We start from the raw sequence: 21,361 nt of genomic DNA on the forward strand, positions 1-21,361 counted from the left end.
GTGCGGCGCTTCAAAGTGGCTTTGAGCGCTCTCCCGCCCCCAGGCCTTAATTGGTCTGGGTGTGGGGGAGAGGCAGGGCCTCCGCAGGCTGGATCCACCCGTTTGGTGGGCCGAATTTGGCTCGCGGAGGCCCTTTTGCCCACCCTTAGTCTAGATGGTACTGAGTCCTGCCATGGGGGCAGTAGACTGGACTCGATGACCTCTTGAGGCCCCTTCCAATTCTAGTCTTCTATGATTCTATACCAATCTATTTCTAGATCAGTACAGCTGTGCAGCTCCTTATAAGCTTGTGAAGAAATCAATTTCACCTAGTTTTTAAAATTCAGTTTGTTAGCTGTATGAAAGTACAACCTTATTTGCATACTCTGCTACATTCACCCTGACTTTTCAATAGGTGCTTTAAATCTATCAGCCCTCAATGCAGGGAACTGGGGAATTACATTTTTGGTGTTAAGCAATGTCGTGTAAAAAAAATTGTTATTATTTTTGTTATTATTTCAAGAGTAAAAGACAAAGACTTACCAACTGTTCCAGACTTAACAAAGTACCATTGTCCTGTTTGTTACAGAAGAATGGTTTGGAAGCACTTTCAAAGCCCACCACTCTGACACATAATTTACCAGACAAATTCTCAGGCCAAAATGGAAGACACTGGGGAAAAAAAGTCACACAAAAGACACGTGATATGTTCATAATTCAGCAATATTGTCATACAAATTAGTTAATGACAAATATGGACTAGTCTTTTAGATACAGGAAGTCCCCGGGTTACGTACAAGATAGGGACTGTAGGTTTGTTCTTAAGTTGAATTTGTATGTAAGTCGGAACTGGCTCCAGATTCAGCCGCTGCTGCTGAAACTGACCAGGGCTGACTACAGGAAGCCGGAGGCAGAATTGCTCTGCCCCCAGCTTCCTGGAATCAGACACTGATCAGTTTCAACAGCAGCTGAATCTCGAGCCTGGGACAGAACAGCTGGGCTGCCAGGTAGGTCCCTGCAGGACCAACCTGCCAGCAGCCCAGCTGCTCTACCCCAGGGTCCACAACAAAAGCCTGGTCTGCTGGGGGGGAGATGGGGGGGCGCACTAGCTGCGCCGCCCCTCCCCCCCCAGCAGACCAAGGACACGGGGAGCAAAGCCGCCGCCGCTGCGGCTTTGCTCCGGGTGTCCCTGGTCTGCTGGAGACGGTCCCCAGCAGACCAGGGGCACCCAGAGCAGCTTTTCTCGCCCCAGAGGTCGAGGTGGCGGGACCGCTGCGCTCTGGGCAGTCCCGCTGCCTGCGAGCTCCGGGGCAAAAAAGACCCGTTCGTAAGTGTGGATCCGACATAAGTTGGATCCGCGTAACTCGGGGACTGCCTGTACTCTCTCTCCATATCCCTGTTATCCACACTACACAGTTACACTTGCACTAAGTTACTCAATCTGTGATGAGCTAAGAATCTTATCAGATTGCCTACTGGATTTTCTACATTAATTTGACAAACACCTCAGCATGATCAACAAAACTGAGTATTTGTTTCTAAATTTTACCTTACACCGAAATTTTAGAAACATCTAAAGCACGAAACAAAGGATACCTCTGAAGATGAGAAATAATTCCAGTTATGAGTTGGCAAAGAGCCATCAGACATGATTTCTCCAACTTCCAGCTCCAAAGAAGAATTGTTTGCTATGGTGTAGAATGGAGTTAAGGTAACTATCCTGGTGAGATTAAAACTACTCATTTTTATGCTAACTCCAACCTGTTGAAAGAAAAGTAACTTGGTTAAATTCAGCTTATTTCGCAATGGTATTTTCATCTGCTTGACATTAATAAAAAAGTGAAGAGGAGACTGTACATCTGTGCACTAAATATAATCTGAATCTGATTTTTCAAGAACTGACACAAAATTAAATGAGTATGTATTATTATTTGTGAATTTATTACTAGAAGATTTACCCAGCATTGCTTGGGTCCTTAAATTCATTTTTGTTTTTAGGAAAACATGAAAATGTACATGCTTCAGTTAAATCGCTGCTCTTGAGTATGGCTTTGGATGAGAGGTTCAGTATACAGGCTGCCCCAGGGTGAGTAGACTACCCCAGCCTGCTCTCATTGCAGCAGTTTGAGACCAGGTGAGAAATGCCTCTCCATGGCCTCTGCAGTTCCAGCAGACATAGCCAGAAAATGGGTGCATGTCTCTTGGCTGAGACAGGTAGAGGGTTTGTCTACCCTCTACGCTCCCCAGCCAGAGTGAGGAATGTAGCAAACTGTTACTTCCCTCTTGCTTCTTGAGGAAGGGTAACAGTCAGCAATGTTCCGGTAAGAATTGAAGGTGGGAGAGGAGCTTCAGACCCCATTGCTGTCCCTAAAGGGTGTCTGGGGGGGAGGCTTGAGGCTAGGGCATGCCCCCGCCCCCAGCCAGCCCCTTTCACCTACTTCATGATTGTCTCTTCTCTATATGGTTTTATGAGAAGCAATCCCATTTCAAGCACATCCCATTTTCCTGGCAGAACCAAACCCTTACTTTGTTTTAAGTTATGATAACAGGAAGCTGTATACCAAACTTGGTGGTCCTAGATCCTACTGTTTAGGAGTTCTTGAACAGACCGACAGATGGACAAACTCTCAAATATATAGCAGATTGATAGCACCTAGAAGTCCCAGTCATGAACCAGGATCCCCTGAGGAAGGCACTGTACAATATTTGCAATTTGATCATCTGTGTCACTAACATACCGGATATAGGATGTGGTAAGCCTCACCACATCTAAATATTTAAACATGTATTTTTATCAGCTAGGCCTGAAAACCCAGTGCTGTAACTGCTGACTACCAAATGACAAAATACATGATATGCATACTAGTGTGATTATGTTAATAAACCAACACACCCTAAAAATGCAGATGAAATATTAAGTTGGCATTTGCTACATGTATTTGTATCCAATATATTTCATTACTATTATTAGGTTTCAGAAAAGTTAGCAAAAACATATAGAAAATCAGCCTTACCAGGTAGTCCCTGTCATTGGCAGGGCATTTTACACATCCGTAACTTCCTACAGTGTCAAGGGAGAAACTAGGGGACCACGTACTAGTTGAAATGCATAACTGGATCTATAGAAGAAAAAAAACCATGGTAAAGAATTTTAAAATAATTTTTTTAAACTTTAAAGTTTATATGCTGATAGATAGTAAGACTATTCATACTGCATTATATTAAATATCTAGCCGAACTGTGTAACTGCACTAGCGTATAGGTCGTATGTTTCTGAAAATCCCACCTGTGATATATTATTAGCAAAGTCACCCAGTTTAATCACTTCAATTCCAGCTCACTGCTTTACTAGAATCAAGCAGTACTCGTTCTCTGGCAAATAGGTGCACTGCAGCAGAAGATAAATGATCAATAGGAAAGCACACAAAACCAAGTATGTGATCTGCCCAGGTGGTTCTTAGTGACCATGGCATGTGGCAAAGGTCTCATAAAACAGAACTGAAGTGAGAAAGGAAAATGTAAAAATGATTGTGGCGTCTATTTAAAGATCAGGGTAACAACCAAAAGATAATATAAAGACCCTTCTTTAGTTATACTGATGACTTCAAGAAGGATAGTCTAGGACCAAAAGCCTACATAATGCCAAAATATGAAAAGAGCAAAAATTGTTTCATTTTGTTTGTCACAAACACCTCTTTTTAAAAATCATAATCAAGGTATTCAACACAAGGTACCCTCAGACAAGGAACTAATGGGTTAGTCCCCTTTGCCTAGTGAACTTCTGTTAAAACAGACTATAACTCTAAAGAGCTATAACAGAAACAATGAAAGCCTTAAAAATCAGAAGCAAGCAAATATCTTATTTGCCTACCCCTCCCACTAACATACCTCTCCCCAAATCTAATTGATAAGAATTGAAATTGAGTGGCCACAAAGCAATAAAAACATCTAACACCCCCTCCTCCTGCCAATAAAATTCCTAATTCCCTTCAAAATTACAACACTATTCATCGTAATTTTTGCAGATGCAAAGTTAGCAATGCTTGAAGTTTACCACCATTCTTTATTTCCTTTTCTTAAAAGCTGCCCTCCAGATTCTATCAGTGTGGAATGAACTAATGCTGTACCGCTTTCACGCATTTCTCCCTTCCCCCTAAACTTGCAAGATTTTAGGAAGAGGAGGAGACAAGAGAGATAAAAACCAGGGCTAATTATTCTTCATAAACCAGAAGAGATAAACGAAACACCAAATACTGACACCATACGGATAGATTTTTTTTTTTTTTTTTACCAAAGTATTGCTACTGAAAAGCAGGGTAAGTATTTCAAAGGCAAGCATGAATAAATGTCAAAAAATAAATAACTCCGTACTTCAGGATATTTTAAAAGAAGTTAGGTAGCATACCTTGTTTTTACTAAAAATGTTCTTTTTCTTAAAGGAAAACAAGATAGTATCTCTGTAATCTGCCGGGTGTTTCACGTGTATGTCTTCAGCACGATACTGGAGAACCCGGGAAGTCTTATTGATAATCCAATAAGGACTGAACACAGACAGGATTATACGGCTACTAATTCGCTTAACATGTACATAGACATCTATTGTCATCAACTCTGTGGAGTTGGAGGTAAAACACACAGGAAAAAACTCTGGCAGCCCATCATGGATTCTAAAATGTCCATTCCAGTTTTTACCCTGATATTTCATCAGAACTAACTCCATTATTTCCCCGCTGATTCTTGAGTGAAGAACATCAGCAGCACTCCCTTCTAGTAATTCATAAGCTTCTGCTGTTCCCTAAAATAAAAACAAACAATTTTAAAGAAGCTTACTGCTAAACCTATAGTATTGAAGAATGGCTAGTACAAAAAGGGTGCAATAGCTTAAATTCTATTTGTTAAGTCTTGTTCACTTGACTCCAGAGTTTCCACTAAGGGCTCATCTAGACTACGCTAAAGTGTCGAAAAAGGATATGCAAATTCCCGCAAAGCTTTCGAAAGTGAAAGTAGTCCAGATGCGTTTTTTTGCCTGCAACCCCCCCCGCTTTTCGAAAATCCACGTAAACCTCATTTTTGGAGGAAAAGTAGCTTTTCGAAAAGGGGGAGAGGCATCCCCCCAAAAAAGCATCCAGACTACTTTCACTTTCAATAGCGCCGCTTTCAAAAGTGAAATCGGACGAAGATATGCAAATTCCCATGTAATTTGCATATCACCTTTCAAAACTTCAGCATAGTCTAGACATAGCTTAAGGGATACGTCAGACTACAAAAACACCCTTGCGAGTCATCGTGACTACCCACTGTGCACAGGCAGCCTCAACAACTCAGAACAAACCAATATATTATAGCATAGTGATTAGTCATTATTTCAACTATTCTCTGAACTACATTTTTCTGAAGTGCAAATGTTGTTTCAGTATTCAGTATGATTGGACGGAAGGTGGCTTACAAATTTAATCTGGTTTCAAAACCTAAACAAATGGAATCATCAACCGGGGGCAGGAGAGGTGTCTTAACCCCTTTCATTCAACTATTTCACAGGTAAAGAGATATTTTACTGGTAGCAGAGTAACTAAACCAATTTGCCCCAAGTTACACATAAAACCCATGGCAGACATGCACACTAACTTGGCCTTTTTCTCCAGCTACTAGAGCATAAACATTTAGTTTAGCAAATTGGGAGCTATTTGTTTCTATGAGGGGATCATTTGCCCAAGGACAACTGTTTGTTACACTTCTCTCCATACAGGATTACACTCCTATTGCAATTTTGGATCTGCACATGACCTACCCACTTAAGCCTGTCCTAACCTTTCTGAGAGAAATGACTGTAGCAATCAGCTCTACCTACAAAGGTGGTCTGTTTGTTTCTTTTTTAGTAACTACTCTGATTAACTGAAATGGGCTAATTAGTGGCATGTCTATGATCCATGAGCCTCTCTCAGAAACTCCATTTGTTGTTTGATGATTACTTGTGCATCCAAAGACTCTCCTAGTTTGGAACTAATATGCTCGCTGTCATAGCATTCTGAAGCCCTAAGGTGGTCCCAGAGTGATCATATGCAAGTAATGTATTTTACCTCTTATTGGTGAAGCCAAGACACACAATCAGCTGGCTTTATCAGGAATAAACACCAATAGGTGCTCTTCAACACCTTAGAAATGTGCAGAACCAATACCAGGCTACTTCTCAGCTAATCAAAGGATATCAATTTCCATTAGGCCACGAGGCCAAAACACCTCACAACGGTCATTTTAGACTATCTCTGTATGAAAGCTTATGAGGATTTCATCCTTTTAGGGGTTCTTTTTCTTATAAAATAAAAAGAAAATAAATCCAAAACCAAATGTCCTCCCTTCTGCAATATTTTAGTATTTTAGCTACAGAATTAAGTGTTTGGGTGAGGTTTTGTTTGTTTTGGGGGGATGGGTGGGAGAGAGAGTGTGCAGATATACAATGGATTGGAGAAAAGGATGGGAGGTTATTTTCCTACTACTGTATTTATGAAAGTCTGTCCCTCTTCTGTGTGGCACTCAGAATGTTCTCCATGTTAATTCACCAAGAAAGTGAGAAGGTGCAATTATTAAGGAAGCCACCAACTTCCTCACATTCTAGCTAAGTTAAATGCTATAGAAAGCCATCTTGAAGACTTGGACTAACAATCAGAAAAAAAATCTGATGTCCATCAGTTTTGACATTTAGCAATAAGGTCCTCTGTTGTACTAAACTAAGGTCAGAATGGGGAACCACTTCTTTGTATGAACAATTTTTGATCCTCTACGAATTAAAACCTGGGTCACTTACCATTCACCTGGGGTAACAATGGTTAACTCAGCTTCCACTGTCTCTGGGTACTAAGCCTCACCATACAAGCCTCACCATTCAAGAAGTTCATATCCCTTGCCCTATAATCCAAGGACCAAAGTAGTCCATCTCATGTCCTCTGAGGTACAAGGCTTCCTAAATTTTCTTAATTAATAGGATAATAGTGGGCTGTAGGGAGGGGCGTTAAACATGTTCAGCTATAAATTCCTTATCTCTTAGTTTCAATCTTTTTAGTGCAAGTTCACTTCAGGCAGATCAAGACCAGGAAGTACAGTATGAATTTCTGAGACAACAGATCAGGGTACAAAGAAGGAAAAAGATATTCTCGTCAAGACAAGAAACACTTTTTCAAATTCCAGACACTGTAAAGCCAATTTAAGACCATTAGATCCATCATGTCTGCTTTTGACTTAATTTTGTAGTATAGGTTGCACCTCTATAACTTGAAACTGGATCGAAGGCCTGGCATGCTTCAGGGATGGGGGAGGGGGAAAGGACTCAGAGCCCAGCGTGCAGCCCAGCTAGGAGGGGGCAAAGGGAGGAAAAAGCTGGGAAGTCTGGTATGCGGCTCAGCTTGGCTGGAGGGCAGGGAGCCAGGAATGCTGGCATGTGACCCAGCTAGGCTTCTGAGGGAGCAGTGAAGCCTGGTAGGAAAGCAGGGCAGGGCATAGGGCAAGCAGCAGGGGAGCCAGAAATAACCTCCATCAGCTGTGCAAAATCCATCATCTAAGACCAGTCAGATCCCAAGGACGCCAGACGAGAGAGGTCCAAACCTGTATTTTGGCAACAAACTGTTCACTCCCCATGGTTTCTAATTCATTTACTAGCTGTACTATTTGCAAAGGTGGATTCTTCTGTGCTGCCAATAAGCGATGGCCTTCCCATATCACAGTGATTTAATCTGGTTTAACTAATCCACTTTGAAGTCATACCTTTAATTAAATAGAAATAACTTCCCTGAGTTTTCTTGCATAGAGAGGTCCTGAGCTCTATCAAATAGAATAACTTAATAACTTCTGTTTAGAGATGGAAATCATTGAATGCTTTCCATAATTTGATTTTAAGAAGTCATGATTACTTAATTTCCATACCTCCAATAAATATCTCAAAGAGTATGGCAAAAGATTCCTCAAAGTGAGTGTTGGATGAAGATGGATAATGTAGGCTGGATCCCAGTCCTCCCCATGTGTTGCAATGAAGTTTAGTTGATCAGATACAGCAGTTGTCATGACTATTAGAGGCAAGAAGTTTTCTTCCGTAGAAGGGCACTGTAACATACATCTCACTTCACTGCTCCTATGAAGCTCTTCTCTCCAGGTGATATAAGTTGTGGATTCTTTAAACTGACCTTCTAAGATCCCTGTTGGTTGAATAAATAGATGACACCTAGGTGGAGGGGAAAACAAAAACAAAAACAACCAATAGAGCCTTCACACTCACAAAATATGGACAATGGTTTGAATTTCAGTGTAAACTTAAATAGAAAAACCTAATCACACTGGATAACCAAAGCATTCTGAAATTGTTCACAAAATACAACAACCACGGTTGTGTTCATGTAATGGAAGCAACTGCACAACTCTGATAACTGCAACAATTTTGAAGGACCATTTGCTCAGTACTCTTATTTTGGGGGATTTTCTAATGAACCCAGTTACGTGATACAATTGTTTAAAAATAAATTATTTGGCTTTTGCCAATTCAACCATGACACAAGAGGAGTATGAGTTGTACCTAGTGAGATTAATGAACTGAATTAGAAGGAAGATGATTCAAATAACGGTAATTTCAAACCACACAATAAGACTCTGTATAACAAAAGAAGTGTACCTGTATGAATCTAAAGGAACATGGAATTCCTCTTCAGGCTTAGATACTCCTATTGGCTCCAGCAGTCTAACATCTCTGACCAATTTGTAGATTGTAAATGGAACAGAGAAATGATTCTTAATCTATGATAAAAATGTGTATGTTTCATTAAATATATTTCACAAGTTTAGAAATGAAATAATGAACTATGCATATTTTCAAATTAGTAAATCCAATTATAATAATCCCTTGCAAACTAAAATGTACAAAGATCTGTCATCATAAAATTACTAATGTGTAAATGAACAAAAAAGCAAATTGAAACATCAAAACACAATCATGCTAATACTCAATTAACAATGTTATTTGCTTGGAAGAGAACAATGAATTTTACCGTAGAAATCACATAATATAAAGATATATTTTAGAGCTGCTTTAGAGTCAGCTTAAGCTACAATTGAATAACTTCCAACTTTAAGAAGGAATCTAACCAAGATATCACTTCTACCCATTCTAACCTATTTAGCATAAAACAGATTTTATACCAACACATGCATATCACTGCTTCGTTCAATCCTGTTACATGTTTAAAATTGCCATCTAATACAAATTTAAAACAATATTAAGTTTATGAAATTACTGCTTTTACTTTATACGTTTGTGTTTGCCTTTTGCAGAAGAAGAATCTCAAAATGTATAAAAAGAAAGGAAGCAAAAGTCACTGTCCAGAAACAAACAATGGCCTTAGAGTCATATTACTTTAAGCATTTTATTATAGTTTTTACCTGCAGAGGAGACCGTACGGTAATTATTTTATTCCCTTCCGTTGCATCTATCTGTACCAGAATAGAGTCTGAATGGTCGACAAGAGGAGTTCGTACAATGTGCAATCGTCGGCCTGGTTTTGCTATGGGGATGTTTGTCACTTCTGTATATCCTTGAGGCGCTGTTTTAAATCCATACTGATACGTTATTTTGCAAACTTACAAACCATTCATTTTAAAGCAAGCATGCAATGCCAGCCACTAAATAAATTACCCCACAATATCCAACATAAGAAATTTCACGGGTTGGTTTCTGGCCCATAATAAGTAGAAAATAGTTAACCAGAAGGGAAAATTGAAAGTAAATTTTAAATCAAAAGTGTCTGCGAAAACCAAGTATATTGTACCAGCCTCTACAACAGACCCTTATTACATAGCTCACCCTCAACTATTTGTTCAGTGGAAGAATTGAAGTCCTTCACACAGAAGAAACTCAGGATTCTTAGTAAGGAAGAGATAGGGGAACCTCAGTATAGTAGGCATTGCACTACCTACTCCTGCCAAAGAATTGACTGGCACAGCTGGCCATGTGGGAACCCCTGACTATGCCAAAGAGATTGAATCTGGTTATGTAAAGCAAGCATTAGCAGGGGGAGGAGCACCACTGGGGAGGTTGGTAGGATAGCTGAAGTGCACTCACATCAGTTCTCAAGCTCTGCTAGACCTTCAGAGGAATGGCAAGATGATCTACCTGCCTCTGCTTCTTACTAGCCTTTAGTTCTATTATTAGGGAAGGAAAGGTAAAGGAACTTGAATTTTCCCCACTCCTCTTTTCCCAGCATCCAAGTCTGTTTTATGAGAAATTGACTATGGAACAGCAACCCTGGCTCCAGCAAGATCAAAAGTAAAAACATTACCAACTGGTGGCTGCCAGTTGTCTCCAGATTGCACGAGGTGGTTAAATTTGATCACATGGTACTTGGTCCATGGATTACCCTACTACCTCTCCCCTGCATTTCTTCAAGCACAATTACTACCACCAGTCATTCTTTGTACATTACCTAAGCTCAAAGTGAACATGCAGCTCTCTTGACGGTGTAATGCAGACAGCTTTCCTCGATGTAGGGGTTCCAAAATGGAATATTCCAGTTCCAATTTCTGACCAATTTCAACATCACAAATATCTTCTTTTACGGTTGAACCAACCACTCGAAGATTGGAGCTAGGATGCACTTTGAGAAGAACACCTAGTGCATTTTTCACTGTGAAAGGAGCCTTATCTTTTAAAGAATAGTCAAATGTGGAAGCAGTTCCTTCTGAAAATGCCTGTAAAAGTATAAATAAAAATTGTAAAGAATAGTAGTCATGACAGTATAAATTACTTTACACAGTTAACTCAAACATCCACTCACAATATCACAATCTTTATAGAAGGCAAGGTATATACAGTATATTACAAAGTACGTGCTTTTGGCATGATCGTAACCCTGTAATACAGATGGCACAGGCCAGACTGACCACAAACTATGGGAAAGGGCTGCTTCTTTGTACAAATATGGTACAAACTATGTCTTGTACCAATTCACATTAAATTACAAGACTTCCATTTGATCAATTCCCTCCATGTTTTCCTCCTCCTGAACTCCTGTATCAGCACCTCCATTTTCATAGTCAAAGGAGCATCTGCCTTCTTTCTGAACAAGTTAAACACACTCTTTAATACCTAGAGGATCAATTGTGTACCAAAAGGAACAATTCACCTTCCCACCAGAGACAGATAATGAGTGAGTATGATTAGGAGTATTAGAATACTACCAATAAGAATTCAGGACTGACCACAAACAAAATTTACTACAAGTCCTGTAATTATTAAAATTACCTTGGCTAAATTATTGAAAACAGCAAGACAAGATTTGGATATTGTTATATTCATTGTATTCTCAGAAGAGATGTTAACTGCTGTTTGAGCTTCTGGAAGAACAATAAAATCATCCCCAGGTATCAGGCTTTTGTCTTGTACAGGGTTAGTCTTTATCTAAAGGGAAAAAAATAGCATCAAACTTTCTCATTGCTTAATTTAGTAACTATGAACACAATCATTTCTCCAGATTTAAGTAGCTTTATGAAGGTTTGCAATTTTCTCTTAAAACCCTATTTCACAAACGTGACATATCATTACCAAATTCCTTTCATATGATCTTTTTATCCCATAGCCACCTATATTAAAAGTCAAACACAGCATTGTTTTCTGCATTTTCTTAACACATATCCAGCTGCACGTTAATTCATGTGCCACAGGATCACTAACTGGTTGTTATGAATTAATGAGCCATCTGGAAGATAACAGTGCAAGGTGACAATGTGAACCAATAGAATTTCCCACTTTACTTTTTTCTTATCAAGACATGGACATTTGCTGGATTCTGTTGATTTCATTCTGGATAATAGTAGAATGCCATTTAGCTATTAATATAGTGAGGCTGAGTTTTTCCCATTGCTACCAATATTCAGGCTTTCACATCTCAAGTGGTAACTGCATGAATTTCCAAGATGTCTAAATTAGCACTTAGTTCTTCTCCACACCTTTGACATATCATTATCAGCCAGGCCTTTCAAAATGCTTCCTTCATGCCACAGTCTTGTTAGCAGTACCTTTTTGTCCTAATGTTTTTAGTATCTTCACAATTGGGTGATATTCCATTTTTTATTACTTTGTCCTCCTTCAGTTTTTACTATTTCTTTTAGCCTTGACCAAGTTTTTTGTTATGCTCTTAATTTTTTAACTTGACTACTCTGGGTCCCCAAACCCATCTGAAACTAAAAGAGGCTGTATAATTCCTCATATTCACATAATGTGTCAAATTGTTTTTAAAAATCTGGTTTAAGAAGTAAAGCATCAGTTTTCTTAGAGTGCAACTCTTATTTCAGAAGTAGGATATAATCTGCTTATGTGGGACAAAGATTTATTGGACTCCAAAATCAATTCCAGGTGAGTGCTCTTTAAAATACAGAGCTGTTACCTAAAAGTGCAGTAGCACCTCTGAGACTTAGCCTAACGGCAGTATCCACAGAACCAGGTTTTTTCCATATAGGCCTAGTATAGCATGTCTAAAAAGTGTGGATAATTATAATTCCCCATCTATTACACCTTGGAAAGTTCTCCTGAAAGCTTGTGTTGCCCCGTCTTGTCAGTAAGACACATTTAGTATCTCATACAAGGAAAAAAGTCTTCTGCTTATTTTGAAGGTACCCTTCTCGAAAATTCCACAGAACTCTAACAGAATTTTTAACACGTATAGATACCTCTAGTTAGCTCAGGCCTTCAGGGCTGGAGCACTTGCATTGTAGTGTAGTCTTCCAGGCTCAGGCTACAGCCCAAGCTCAAGGAGTCTCCTACTTTGCAGCACCCTAGAGTTTGAGCTCCAGACAGAGCCCAAAAAGCTACAATGCAATGAAACAGCTCCACAGGACAACCATGAGCTTTTATTTGCAGTATACACATGCCTTCAGTCAAAGAAGACAGCATTTAGAAGGTCAGTATCTTAATGCATCAACACGTTAAGCTCTATGTTCATAATGAATATTTCATATATTTTCTATGTTTTCATACTTCAAGTTTTAAATTCCATTGTTTCCTTCCTCCATCAATTCGTTCAATAAGAGGCTCCCACACTGCGTAAGTTTCATTGTAATAATGAACCTGAAAAAGAAAATTAAAATTGAGTCTGAAGCAAAGCATATTGTGGATTATTCCTTATAGCAACCATGTTATAAAAACACAGGCATTTCTTCCAACTCAAAATTTGATGTAATGGTTCTTTCATTGGGTTCAATATTATAAAACACAGACCTTTTAATGAATTTAATGAACAGGCCTAACATATTGCTAACTAAATTTGGTTTCCTTACCTTTCACAGTGAGAGACACTTTCAATTTAGTACTTAGAAATTGAAATTATCTCTAAATTGGACTTTGCCCAGACATTCTAGTAACTGAATTTACTCTACTAGTGAATTCCTAATTAAATTATCACTCCTAATTCATTCATTCATTAATTTACTGTCCCCTTCCACAGCATCAGTGGTCAGCATCTGGAGATCCAGAAGTCCTAATTCTGTGAGGGTTGGGAACCGACCATACTGGAGGGATGTGAATGAAAAGGGATTAGAGCCGCATTTCTCAAACTGTGGGTCCCAACCCTCTGGGGGGGGTTGCGAGCAACTTAGAGGGGGGTCATGGTATTACAAAGTTTGAGAACCCCTGGATTAGAGGATTAGGTAATAGACCCTACCGTCATATTCACAATCCTGAACTACAAGGATATCTAGTGTACGGCTCATCAACATGTATCCATTACCAGATTAATGGATATTCTCTTTTGCCCATTTGTAGAGATCCATTCCTTCTACTTGGACAATGCCAGAGAGGATGGGATAACCTTGGGGGTCTTGTTAACCTTCCAACCCCAAATGAGATTTGAAACCCCCTCTAGGAAGAATTCATCAGAAGGAGCTGTGGATATAGATGATAGTTTAAACACCAGACTAGCTGCTGTTTGTCTGTGGCTTCATGTACACTACAAGCTCAGGATGCAATTCCCAGCTAGTGTAGACACACTCGCACTAGTTCTCAAATGAATAAGTGTGATTAAAAAGATCAATGAAGCCACAGTGGCACAAGCAGCATCAGTATGAACTAGATGTCTAGAGTATGTATTTATAGTTTCAAGGAGGTTGGTACTCAGGCTGGCTAGCTTGTGATGCTGCTGCCACCCCTACAGTACTAGGCTAGGTCTAGACTACATTCCTCTTTCGAAAGAGGAATGTAAATGAGGCAAACGGACAACGCAAATGAAGCATAGATTTAAATATCCCACACTTCATTTGCATATTCACATCCGAGCGCTTTTTTGAAAAAGCGTTTTTCGAAAGTGAAAGCTCAGTCTAGACGGGGTTCTTTAAAAAAAAATTTTTTAAAGGAACCCATACTCCTGAAAAAAAATAAGTACAGGTTCTTTAAAAAAAACATACCTACACCTTTTTTTGAAAGTGAGCTTTCACTTTCGAAAAACGCTTTTAAAAAGTGCTCGGACGCAAATATGCAAATGAAGGGCAGGATATTTAAATCCACGCTTCATTTGCGCTTTCAATTTGCCTCATTTAAATTCCTCTTTCGAAAGAGGAATGTAGTCTAGATGTGCACCTAGTTTCAATGCACTATTTCTATGAGAGCTAGAACTACAATGTTTACAGGAGCTGAGAATCACACCTGTAGCACACGGTGTAGACAGAGACCGTATGGAAAAGACAAACACTTTCCTAAGAAATACATGAAGCATGAACATCATGACACCCAAGATCACCTTCTCCATAGAGATTAAGAAGGATGGGTTGGTCACCAAGACCCCAGGTGTGATGGGGTTTGTATACCCCACATAGGGCCAGGAGGGCTTAACATCCTATGGGCGGAGGAAGCCCCAGACCCACAGCCACACTGGGCATACTCCAAGGGCTGGAGCAGTATAAAAGGGAGCAACACAGTTCAGCCTGGGCTGGAGGCCAGAGAAGAATCTGCTGCTGGAGTTTCAGAGGTACCTCGGCCAGAGACCCGGGATACCATATCTAGCTACGAGTGCCAAAGGAGCCCCAAGGAGAAGCTGTTGCTGCAGAATCACAGGAACTGGAGACCATATGGAGTATTCCCATGCCAAATTTGTTGGGAAGTAACCCAAGGAGGGTGCGCGAGTGGTACCTTGCACCCGAGCGAGCTCAGTGTGTTGCAGTCAGATTTCCTGCTAAGCAAGTGGCAGAGCACTCAGCCACTATCAGGGCCTGGTTGAGTAGGATGGGCCCAGGCGTTCCTACTGGGACTACTGCTCAAAATTACTGACTATAGCCATTAGGCTCTGCTGCCGATTCTAGACATTGACTGTGTTGCCTTGAAGCCAAGGCTGTGATTACTGACTCTAGCCAATAGGATGTACTACCCGGAACTGAGGGCTGGGCTACTGACTAACCATTAGGATTTACTGCCCTGGATCCTAGGGCTATGTTATAGACTGTGCCATGGGGCCGCACTGCCTCGGGACAAGGGGTACTTGCAACATGACATCAAGAAATATGGGAAGATGTTAAAGAAGTTGCGAGGAAAAAAGTGTCATCGTTTGATAGCGTTTTTGTAATAACTGTTTACATTTTTTGAACCATCAAGCTACTGATAGACTATGAAACCATATTATGTTATAATGGTTTCTCCTGACTGTCCCTCTCATATCAGTTCTTACAATGATATTGTCTCTAGTTCAATTCGTAGTATTGATTATAACTACGTATACCTTTTTACAGCACTAGTACAATGCCAGCCCAATAATTATTGAGGACTTTAAGCACTACTACAAATAAATCCAACAATTGTGTTAATATTTCTAAATATTTTTTCTGCCTGTAATAGTTTGAATTTGGAAGCATGACTTGACCCTACTTACCTCCAGTGTCATGTCGGCAGTGGCACCCATCAGGGAAGACCAATTTGTAAGTGTTCCTGAAAATGCTGATTCGATTAATAATAAAGGAATAGTACGATGTCCCAGACCACATTCCAAAGTAATCTGAACCGACTTCACACCTACATCAAAATTCTCATTCTTCAGAGCATTTTCACTATCTGTGTAAGTTTCAGTTGCTTCTGTAGCTACATCAACACCAAGAAACCATGCATTGCACTGGTTAATGGGTTTCACATCCCATAAGTTTTCAGAACCACTTGTTGTCCCTTTGGAATCTTCTTCCTTGGCCTTTGGTTTTATGGCAGCCATTATAGTCATCACAGTATTCAAAATGATTGGGGAAATCTTTAAGAATAAAGAGTTTCATTTGTAGCTTAATTTGTTTTATAATAATTGAACATGGAACAAATACCCTCAAACCGTGGCACCTATTTTAGGTTATTCATCAACACATAAATAAGGCATGTATCTGACTACACTAGCAAGTAACTTAAATTCAGAAAAAAACCCAGCCATCATGAACAAAGGTCTCCCAATTATTTGTACTACTTAAAACCTCACTAGTTTTCTACACACATTCTTAGGTGTTCTAACACACAAAGTCCTAAACTTTTTATTGTTGTACACAGAGAGCACATATTTTTACATGCTAAAAAATAATAAAATGTTAAATGGGAACACCATCTCTGCTAAAATACTGTATTTGTTGTGTTAGTATGGATACATACTAGGGATATAGTTTAATCAACTGATCAACCAGTTGATGGCTTTTCCATAGACTAGTCAATTAGTTGATAAGCAAGGGAACCACAGCAGGGCTAGCTCCTTGTTCTGGCAACTAAGTACATACTATGGATAGTTGGTTGACTAGTTTCTTGGCTAGATACATTTAAAAGGCTGAAGCACAGCATGGGGGAACCCAGTGTGAGCTGGGCCAGCTGATTCTGGGTGGAGGACAGGGGGTGCACAGCAGCTGTAGGAGCTTGTGTGGGGGCGCAGGGGCCATGGAGGCTCAGGTGGGGGAGGGTGGCGAGCAAGAGCTGCAGGGGCTCAGAGCATATAGTACACACAAATTAGCCCCGGTAGTCTAGGAGGCCATGCAGGAGCTACACCACCTAGCCCTCCTTGCCAGAGGTTGAGGGCTGAGCCAGCCATGGCCCAACCCCCTGGCAGCTGGAAGGGAACATCCAGGACAGCTGCCGCTCTTCTCTGGTCCAACCCATTCCCAGGTGGTCCAACCCATTCCCAGGCTACTCCCGGAGAGAGGCGTTGACAAGCGTAGCAAGTAGGGGATACCACCCCCTAGCTTTTTTTAATAGACTAGATTTCAAACTACACAAGTGTAGATCTATTAATAAGATTTTATACTCACTGTGTATATTTTACTACATAAATGAATATATACCAATCCAAATTAATAATGTAGCACACTATATTTTAAAATATCTCTGAACTATCAGTGCTTGTATACAGGGATATTGCCAAAAATGTTTTGATGCCTACAGCAAAATTACACAGAATTCTAGTGGTCTAAATTAGACAATCTTGACAGCAATGCAAGAAAAAAAAAGACATTACAATTTCAATCTCTCTGTGAAGCATAACTGCTTTTCCTAAGTCAACTTTTTAACAGTATTACTAACCTTTATAATAAGTTCTTGTATTGTCACTAGCACATTTTGTACTCCTGAAAAATGTGTCATATTTTCCATAACTAAAGAACATGGCTGTAATACCTGAAAGAATAATTTTAATACATGCTTATAAATAATTCCAAGCTTCCACCTTTAAAAATGTTTTTGACATCTTTCTAATAAATGGCCAAAGAGACCTAACACTTAGCAAAAAGCACAGAGCTATGCAGTTGTTTCAAGGGAATACAGTCCTCCCATATTGGTCTTATATGGTCACATAGAAGCCAGACTGATGCACATTGTCAATGAATACCTGCTGACTATGTTCAGCGGTGGCCTAGAAGAACCGAATCATATCCCTGAAGATGCCATTGTTTGCTTGGATGACCATGCACACACTAAATAAATATAAGCCACCCAAACATGAGATGCTGGCATGGAGGCACGAGCTCCAGAAGCCATGCACCAAATACTCGCCCTCCCATTTAGTAAGAGGACTAAAAGCCAGAGTAGAAAAAGCTAGCCAAATTCATGGGCTGAAGTAAGCAGCTTCCTGAAAAAAGGTTAAACAAGTTACTCCCCATATTCTCAGCAGAAAAGGGAAACCCAGTGACTTTCACAGTGCTACTCTTGGAGTAATTAAGTTTGAGTTGCCCATATTGAAGCTGACATTACAGACTTAAAACTAACCCGTAATATCAAGTGAAAATGTTCTAACAACTATTATTAACTCATCATTAGAATGTTACCTTGAGTTTTCTATCTACAAAATGTTCTTGCTATTAATTTCTGCTTTGTACCCAAGCCTCAGCTCAGAAGCTTTCATTTAGATTTTCAAATAAATTATTGACTACATAATCAGGGTCTTCTCTAAAAGATCTTTCACCTAATGTGCTTATGCTCCATATTTGAAAAAAAAATTTTTTTCTAATATTTCTATTTGAAAGCTGAGTTCTGCTGAAGTAAAACTTTCCTTTTTCTCTTAGGGGGAGGGAAGACAAGGAAGAAACAATTGGAGAAGCTTCTTATGGAACTCAGCCATGTTGACTTGTAGATAAATGGAATGAAACGGAGCTGAGGAAATGGGAGTTAGCAGTATATTTGTAAAAATAAGAAACACACCACTCATACCAACTTAATGTTTTAATTACATACGGCCTCTCTCCACATGCATTATTGGACAATTGCTACCCAGCAGAGGTGCATAAGCTGCAGCTCCTCTGTTTTCAGATGACGGGAATATCATGGCATTCTCTAGGTGATCCCATCACTTTCCAAACTACCTCCCTTCCCTCTGACCAAAATAGCCCAAAATGCACAATATAATTGGCTCTGCCCCTCCTCATCCTTACACATCTCTTCATGTTACCCTGGCATTGAGCTGGATGGTGGGGAGAGACTGAGAGGGGAGGGTGAGCAACTGAAATGTATATGTATCAACAGTTTTATGTCTAGTTTTTCTTACTGTGGTGATATTATTGTCCTGCTTTTCTCTTAGGAAAGCACAGGCCAGCACTTTTAAATCCTTTACTTGAGCTGTCATCCTTTGTACAATCTTGTCAGATGATGAAGAGAAATCACACTGGAATGAAACTTTTAAGGCGGGAGCATCAGCCTTGGTCAAGTTGGCAACAAATACAATTTCTGGATCCATGATCACTGCTTTTACTGACATGTTTGGCCGTAAGGAACCCTCTAGGAAAAAAAAGAAATAAGTACTGAGACACATACTTAGATTGCATCTTAAAATTATATCACCAGAAATTATACCCAACAATTAATGTATGGTAGATTAAGAAGCATCATAATTTTATATAGCAGAAATAATCCAAAATTATCTGTTCCTAGCTTCCAATCTGAAGTCAGACCCCATAAAGGTTTTCCTCAAATTATGATATATTACGCTGTGACTTTGTTCTTTCACAGTCATTTATTAGAACCCATGTTTCTCCTAGAAAAATGCCTTGCATAATCCATGAGCCAGTAAAGCTATAAATGAAAAAACTTGTTCCAAAACAATGGAACCAGGGTATACCACAGCTATCAAGTAATCACTTAGACCAAAAAAAAAAACCAAAAAACCACCCACACCAATCTCTGCCCACCAGATAAAGAAAACCTACTGTAAACATCTACTTGTACTTCCTAACCTTAAAAACTACTCAAACTCCTATTTCCAAGTCCTTACGAGTAAATTTCTCAGAAAGAGGTGCCTACATAACATGAAGTTCTCCACTATGCCCCCCTACAAGGGGTTACACTGAAGTTAGACAGTTCCATATGTTGTAGCTGGACAATCCAAACACGCGTGAAACAGATCCCTTGTAATATCATAACTAAAAGGAAAACAAATAATTGCTACAGATGAAAAGCTTCAACACTGGATTTTTACAACAGGACCAGTCAAGATACAGTCTATATGAACAGGAAGAAATTATTCAAGATGTTATTCCAGTAGTAGTAAAAAAAATAAATAAAAAGCAAAAAATCGAATCATGCCTGCTTACCCCATTCATGAGTAATTTGAAGCTGGCATAGCCACAACTGTTCTGAAAAAAAACAACCGCCTGTTTTTCTTTTTTAATCATATTTCAGTGTTGAAGCCTTAAAATTCCACTCGGGAGGGGAAGGAAGGAAGGAAGATAGGTTTTGGATTCTTAACTAAAATCCATCTAGGGACTTCATGTTATCAAGTGTCCTTTAGCTAAAGACTAATTTTACACACCAAGAGTCAAATGCTTTTTGTAACCTGCATTTCAAGTGTACACTTTCTTTCTTCACCTTCTTAATTTCTTAAAAGCAGAGATCCATGCTTAGACTACTGGGCCATACAGCCGCATGGTAATTTTAGTGTGTTTCTGTTGAATCTTAAAGTGCTTTTTCAAGTGCCTACAGACATATGGCAACTGCTGTTTTTAAAAAAAAATAGATATGCAAATTATTGTTTACAGAATTTACTATAATAGGGAAAAAAATCTCTAGTCACTGTAGAAACAGATCCCAGCCCTGTTAAGGTATCTAGTAAGCATAACTTGGTAATGTAAGATATCCAGAGTTAGGTGGATATGTATACTGTTCAGTTCAGCATGATCCCTGGCACCTTAATAGACAATATTAGAGGGGTAGCTGTGTTAGTCTGAATCTGCAAAAGCGGTGAGACTAACTGAAGTGTAGGAGCATAAGCTTTTGTGGGCAAAGACCCACTTTGTTAATAGACAATAGACAATATTGACATTCATTTTGGGGACAATAGTGCCCTTTGATATACTGTCCCAATCAACTTAGAAAATTATCAGCAGCAATTTATGTTTTCTTTCTCTCACAGAATCTTTAAAAAACCAGACACATTTTTGCCAACCTTTTTCATGTTTGGGCTTTCCAGGGACATGCTTTAATTGAACCTGAGTAGACCTTTCTGTTGAAGCTGTTGGCATGGATTTAATGAAGAAGTCTGCCACTGTTAGCAGGAACTCCATACTGGCACACACATACAGCTTGTCAAGAATAGCAACTACTTCAATCCCATTTGTATTTTGCTTGTAGTTTATATCAATCATAACATTATCTGTCTTATCATATTTCTTGTCAATCATTCTGGAAAATAAGTGCAAAAAATATTATTGTAATAAACTTCTATAACATTAGAAGAATTTGGATAGGGAAGAGGAGTTGTAATAGAATGCATTCTTTTTCTTCAAAAATCACTTATTCTAATAAATCCCAACTGAATTCTTTCATGTTCTATAAGCAAGCAAACTAGGTACAAGTATGAATTGTTTTACATTCACAGAAATGAAATCTAGTGTATTCTATTCTACCTTCCATGAACTGAGATAGTGTGACAGG

General features: G+C 39.3%; 1 protein-coding gene across 6 annotated transcripts in view; it reads right to left on the reverse strand.

Annotated features, from left to right (window-relative positions):
* Positions 1–21,361, reverse strand: part of VPS13C (vacuolar protein sorting 13 homolog C) — a 224,892-nt gene that overhangs the window by 61,354 nt on the left and 142,177 nt on the right. For all 6 annotated transcript variants that reach the window (XM_075897678.2, XM_089781895.1, XM_089781896.1 and 3 more), the window contains 14 exons: positions 20,874–21,109; positions 18,981–19,210; positions 17,525–17,617; positions 15,861–16,226; positions 12,986–13,075; positions 11,255–11,410; positions 10,437–10,701; positions 9,397–9,557; positions 8,633–8,754; positions 7,894–8,188; positions 4,385–4,774; positions 2,994–3,098; positions 1,576–1,740; positions 523–651 (listed from right to left, as the gene is read on the reverse strand). In XM_075897678.2, coding sequence (XP_075753793.2) covers positions 523–651; positions 1,576–1,740; positions 2,994–3,098; positions 4,385–4,774; positions 7,894–8,188; positions 8,633–8,754; positions 9,397–9,557; positions 10,437–10,701; positions 11,255–11,410; positions 12,986–13,075; positions 15,861–16,226; positions 17,525–17,617; positions 18,981–19,210; positions 20,874–21,109 — 2,803 coding nt within the window. The remainder of the gene's footprint in view (positions 1–522; positions 652–1,575; positions 1,741–2,993; positions 3,099–4,384; positions 4,775–7,893; positions 8,189–8,632; positions 8,755–9,396; positions 9,558–10,436; positions 10,702–11,254; positions 11,411–12,985; positions 13,076–15,860; positions 16,227–17,524; positions 17,618–18,980; positions 19,211–20,873; positions 21,110–21,361) is intronic.

The sequence above is a fragment of the Pelodiscus sinensis genome, chromosome 14 (assembly GCF_052426305.1).
Source record: "Pelodiscus sinensis isolate ZL-2025 chromosome 14, ASM5242630v1, whole genome shotgun sequence".
In the NCBI taxonomy this organism is placed as follows: Eukaryota; Metazoa; Chordata; order Testudines; family Trionychidae; genus Pelodiscus; species Pelodiscus sinensis.